Genomic DNA, 5,462 nt, shown 5'->3' with positions numbered 1-5,462 from the left:
CTCAATACAGTTATTATAGTCTCTGAGAATGTCTTCATGTTTTCTTCGCCTGTTTATGATGACTCCCAATACGGTTAGTATAGTCTCTGAGAATGTCTTCATGTTTTCTTCGCCTGTTAATGATCAGAGAATGAATATTAAGAGACCCACCTTCTCTCTTGTTTCGGCTCATAAGCGAGACCAGAACCTGGTTCTGTGTAGTAAAGTAAGGTATCAAGTGGTAACAAAACACATTAGAAATATGAACGTGAATTAAATCTACCACTTTAAATAAGGTTTGATCAGCGGGAATTCTGTTTCATTTTAGTGCGGAATTACTGACAACGGACGGTATTCTTCGAAACCGATTTAAACGATCACTTTGGATAATAATTTGTTAGAGAGTCTTGCTTTATTTTAGTGAAGATCTACTAATAACAGACAGAATTCATTGAAACCGATCCCATCTAAAGGAAGTAGTTAACGAGAAAAAAGATAAAAATCTATTCAAATCTGTTTACATCAATGAAGAACACACACGCAGACTTTCGTGATTTATTTTGACTGAAAAATGTTTTTTGTTTTGTTTTATCAGGAATATCTATCGAGTGTACACTCGTTTTCTTGAAAAAAAAACATATTGTGTCTAATATCTTTTACACGAAAAACACCAGAAACGTGCTTTAGCGCGTGCTATCCTGTTGTGAGTGGGTGTTAACAACTTAAGTCAGCGATTTTTCACGTATCCGCTGTTTCATGAATAACTATGTTTAATAAGGAAGACCGTTTTACAGGGGCATTCGAACAGTTGAACATATTTTAAGATAGCGAGTAAGAAATCCAGGTATTAAAAAAACACATTAAAATAAGCCGAATTACTACTCTTAACTCTTAGCTTATTTTAATGTGTTTTTAAAGTAATTCGTTAAAGAATAGTTACAGTGGAAAAATAATCACTTAATGTCCTTAAAGAAAGGACAAAACTTTACGAGGAGACTTGAAGGATAGGATAAGGGTTATAGAAGAAAAAAAGAACGATAAGATAAAAGGACACGAGAGAAATGGAAGGATAAGAGTAGAAGAACTATAAGAGGGTAAGCAGAAAGGGAACTATAGGATAACAAAGTGTGGGGCATTCCAGGACTCGTATTGTAGAAGAAACACAAGTTGGATCAGTGTAGTAATGAGAGATTTTGATTAAGGAAAGGAAACGTGATCGGTTTGTTGCCTACAAAATGAAGGAAGGTTAAACTTCACAAAAATAAATATTTGATTCTCACTAACATACCAAATGAAACTACGCAGAACTCTCGTCAGTCAACAACAACAAAAAAACACGAAGATACATCTCTCAGAGCTGGGACGGATCTCTCTACACGCGTCAAATTGCTCTCACCCTAGCACTATACATTCTTTCTATAGATAACCAGCCACACATTGGATTGCAAGTGTCCGGATGTATCTCTGCTCCACGTGCCAAGTGGCTGTCGTAAAGTAGCTTCAATCTCAAGTACAATATGTCTATCTAATGAAATAACATATAGAAACATAACCGACTCATACCATGGAGAGTAACATCTAATACTGAATTAGCACATAATCTAGTCTGGAGTTATTAGGTTCAGAACAATTAAAATACATATACTACAGAAAAGAGGGATATGTAGTATATACTTACCACAAAGACGTCAGGGGTTAAAAGTAGGACAGGTTAGAAGGGTAATAGGATCAAAAACATAAGAAGAAATTAAAAATTTAAGATAAAAATGTAAGAGGGAGAAAAGAAGGCAAGTAAGGAAGAAGTGAGAGTGGCATAACAAAATATAAGCATTGAATAGAGAGCTGTAAGTACAGCAGAATATTATAAATAATAAAGTAATAAGTTAAGCAAGAATGCGACAAAATAAGGGATAACCACAAACAGTAAAGAGCAGAATAAAAACACATTTGAATAAAACAAAACAAGAACGGACAATACACGAAGAGTAGGGATAAACTAAAAATATATAACAAGCTAGCGAAGTTAACTAAGTCTAGATAATAGTACAGGAAACTATACGGTTTGAAAAGATAAGACAAAAAATGATAAATAAAACATGAAAGAAAATGATATGATAAAAACATATAACAAGCTAGCGAAGTTAACTAAGACTAGATAATAGTACAGGAAACTATACGGTTTGAAAAGATAAGACAAAAAATGATAAATAAAACATGAAAGAAAATGATATGATAAAAACGTATAAGTTTTGATCACACAAATTTTGAAACAGTCGCTATATCACAGAAATAAGAAATATAATTTTGTTTGTTTCTTTGTTGTTTTTCGCAAAGTTATTCGAGAGAGAATTATCTGCGTTAGTTGTCTCTGGTTTTCAACTGATAGACTAAAGAAAAGCCAGCTAGTCAACACCACTTATCGTCAACTGATAGGCTAAAGAAAGCCAGCTAGTCAACACCACTTATCGTCAACTGATAGCTAAAGAAAAGCCAGCTAGTCAACACCTCCTTTAGTCTATCAGTTGACGATAAGTAAGCCAGCTAGTCAACATCACTTATCGTCAACTGATAGGCTAAAGGAAAGCCAGCTAGTCAACATCACTTATCGCCAACTGATAGGCTAAAGCTAGTTAACACAACTTATCGTCAACTGATAGGCTAAAGATAGTCAACACCACTTATCGTCAATTCTTCACCAATGAATAGTAGTATTGACCGTCACATTAGGCCCCCAGTGAACAGCGGTATGTCTGTGAATTTACAACTCTAAAAACTTGGTTTTTTTTCAAACAAACAAACCGTCACAATAGACTGCCTCACGGCTCAAAGAATGAGCATGTCCGGTAAGGGGATTCGAACCCTCCAGCCATTAGATTGCGAGTCGAGGATCTTAACCATTAGGCTAAGAAAGATAATACCCTACATAATATATAAAAACAAGCTAAACATATCAATATTCACTATCATTGCATGACGAATCTCAAGTGATTTACTCTTAAACAACAAAATGATACTGTCGTTATGTTGTTGTAAGTTAAGTTGTTTTAAGTTACTTAAAAAATTAACCTAATCTACTTCTAGTAACAGCATTAATGTGGATGTACTGATTAAACAAGCGTGCTGGTGACGTCAAATAGAACATAACTAAACACGCTTACTAGTGACGTCACATAGAACACATCGGGTAAAAAAACGCTTTCTGGTGTCGTCACACAAAACTCACTGATTAAACACGCGTACTGGTGACTTTAAATAGAACTTACTGATTAAACACGCGTACTGGTGACGTGAAATAGAACTTACTGATTAAACACGCGTGCTGGTGACTTTAAATAGAACGTACTGATTAAACACGCGTGCTGGTGACTTTAAATAGAACGTACTGATTAAACACGCGTACTGGTGACTTCTTATAGTACCTACTGGTTAAAAACTCGTTCTGGTGATGTCACACATAACTTACTGATTAAACACGCGTACTGGTGACTTTAAATAGAACGTACTGATTAAACACGCGTACAGGTGACTTTAAATAGAACGTACTGATTAAACACGCGTACTGGTGACTTCATATAGAATATACTTGGTAAACACGCGTACTGGTGACGTGAAATAGAACGTACTGATTAAGCACGCATACTGGTGACGTCATGTAGAACATATCTGCTAAATACGCGTGCTGGTGACGTCACGTACAGTGCAGGAACTAGAAACGCTCAAAAGCTACGAGTCAAAGATAACTTTTACACTGTGGTAGAGCTGTCTGATCAAAGAAGACGCGGGGTGGTCTGTGTAAACAGTTTGTCTTCGTTGTTGATGAGAAATTGATGGAACATGATCTGCTACTCCTAGCGACTGCGATACAGTCACAACGTGTTGGACCGTAGAAACAGGCCGGCTGTTTAAAGAAAGTTTGTCTGTACCAAACAGTACAAAAACAACAGTCGTATTGTTGTATTTTCCTTTTGCTTTTGCTGTTGTTTTCGAAAGCCTTACATAAGTTTCATAACACCTTGACAAGGCATTCTATTGGCTCTTCGTCTTCTTCAAACTCTTTTAAACGCGCAAATAAGTGAATGCTACATGTATATGTATGATAATTATGAACGTATTCTCTCGTGCTTAAATCTTAATATTTCAAACCAAACCAACAACGTTAGCAGCAGAAGTGTGACTGTGTAGTAAGTGTTTAAAGAAATGGTTAGTTTAAACGGATATTTCCGAGGGATTGAACGTTGCATTAGGTAATATGAAAGTTTAGACAATAGTAAAAGTTATTCACTATTTCAGTCCAAAATGAATCAAGTCGCGATTACCGTGCCCATTGACGAGGTTCGTACTTCGTGGCCGGTGTCCATCGTTTGGCTGCTGTTGTCGTGTGTGGTCAGTATGCTTTGTACTATAAGTTCCGTCCAGCCTGAGTGGTATGTCCGAACTGATCCCGTAAATGACAATTATCTTCATTACGAACGAGATTCTATCCTTTATATGCTAGGCCTCATGAGTGTTTGTTACCGTTGTCGACAAACTTCGTGCCACAGTTTCGGCGGGAACTTCCCGTCCTCTTCCTGGCATATGGCTTTCGTTTTGTACATAGGCGGGTGTGTGTTGTCGGGGTGTTGTGTCCTAGTGATGGTGTTTAGTTTTTTTGCATTTGGAGAAAGGCGACGACAGAGTTTCACGGTTTACATTGGATATATACAGCTAACAGCAGGTGAGATTGTATATTTTACATCTTTATATTACCTATTATCCTGCCTTTTTATATATGATATTGTTCTCTGCATCGTTAAAGAAAGACAGTTAAATATGTTTTCTTCAACTGCTATTGGTGTATATGTAGTTTAGTGTTGACGAATGAATTGTGGGATATTATTAAACTTTTACATTAATTGTATAACACTGTTTGGAAATGATATAGTTGATATACAAAACTTTGGAAATGATATAGCTGATACACAAAACTTTGGAAATGATACAGTTGATATACACAATTACGGAAATGATACAGTTGATATGCACAGTTATGGAAATGATACAGTTGATATACACAATTATGGAAATGATACAGTTGATATACACAATTATGGAAATGATGTAGTTGATATACACAATTATGGAAATGATACAGTTGATATACACAATTATAGAAATGATACAGTTGATATACACAATTATGGAAATGATTACAGTTGATATATACAATTATGGAAATGATACAATTGATATACACAGTTATGGAAATGAGGTTATGTTTTCACCCCTGTGTGTGTTTGTCAGCAAGATTTCTCGAAAACGGCTAAATGAATTTGGACAAAAGTTGATATACATTTGGACTATGACCCACCTTAGAAGCTATTAGTTTTTGGAGTGTCAAGGTCACCGCAAGATTACGAAAATCCAAAACAAATCCCTATCTATTTCACACTGTTTTTGCTCTATAACTCAGTCAAAAATGATCGGATTTTGATGAAACTTGGTGG

General features: G+C 35.7%; 1 protein-coding gene across 4 annotated transcripts in view; it reads left to right on the top strand.

Annotated features, from left to right (window-relative positions):
• LOC111086653 (prohormone-1-like) overlaps positions 1-5,462 on the top strand; it is a 59,243-nt gene that overhangs the window by 5,299 nt on the left and 48,482 nt on the right. Inside the window, exon 1 of one of the 4 annotated variants that reach the window (XM_022390397.1) lies at positions 3,561-4,693. The exons of the other annotated variants lie outside the window; for them this stretch is intronic. Within the exon in view, the coding sequence (XP_022246105.1) occupies positions 4,276-4,693 (418 nt within the window). The 5' untranslated portion in view covers positions 3,561-4,275. Of the gene's footprint in view, positions 1-3,560; positions 4,694-5,462 lie in introns of those variants that run through there. 4 annotated transcript variants of the gene reach the window in all.

This window comes from Limulus polyphemus, unplaced genomic scaffold, assembly GCF_000517525.1.
Source record: "Limulus polyphemus unplaced genomic scaffold, Limulus_polyphemus-2.1.2 Scaffold1296, whole genome shotgun sequence".
NCBI classification, from domain to species: domain Eukaryota; kingdom Metazoa; phylum Arthropoda; class Merostomata; order Xiphosura; family Limulidae; genus Limulus; species Limulus polyphemus.
This window is presented reverse-complemented; position numbering and strand designations above follow the sequence as displayed.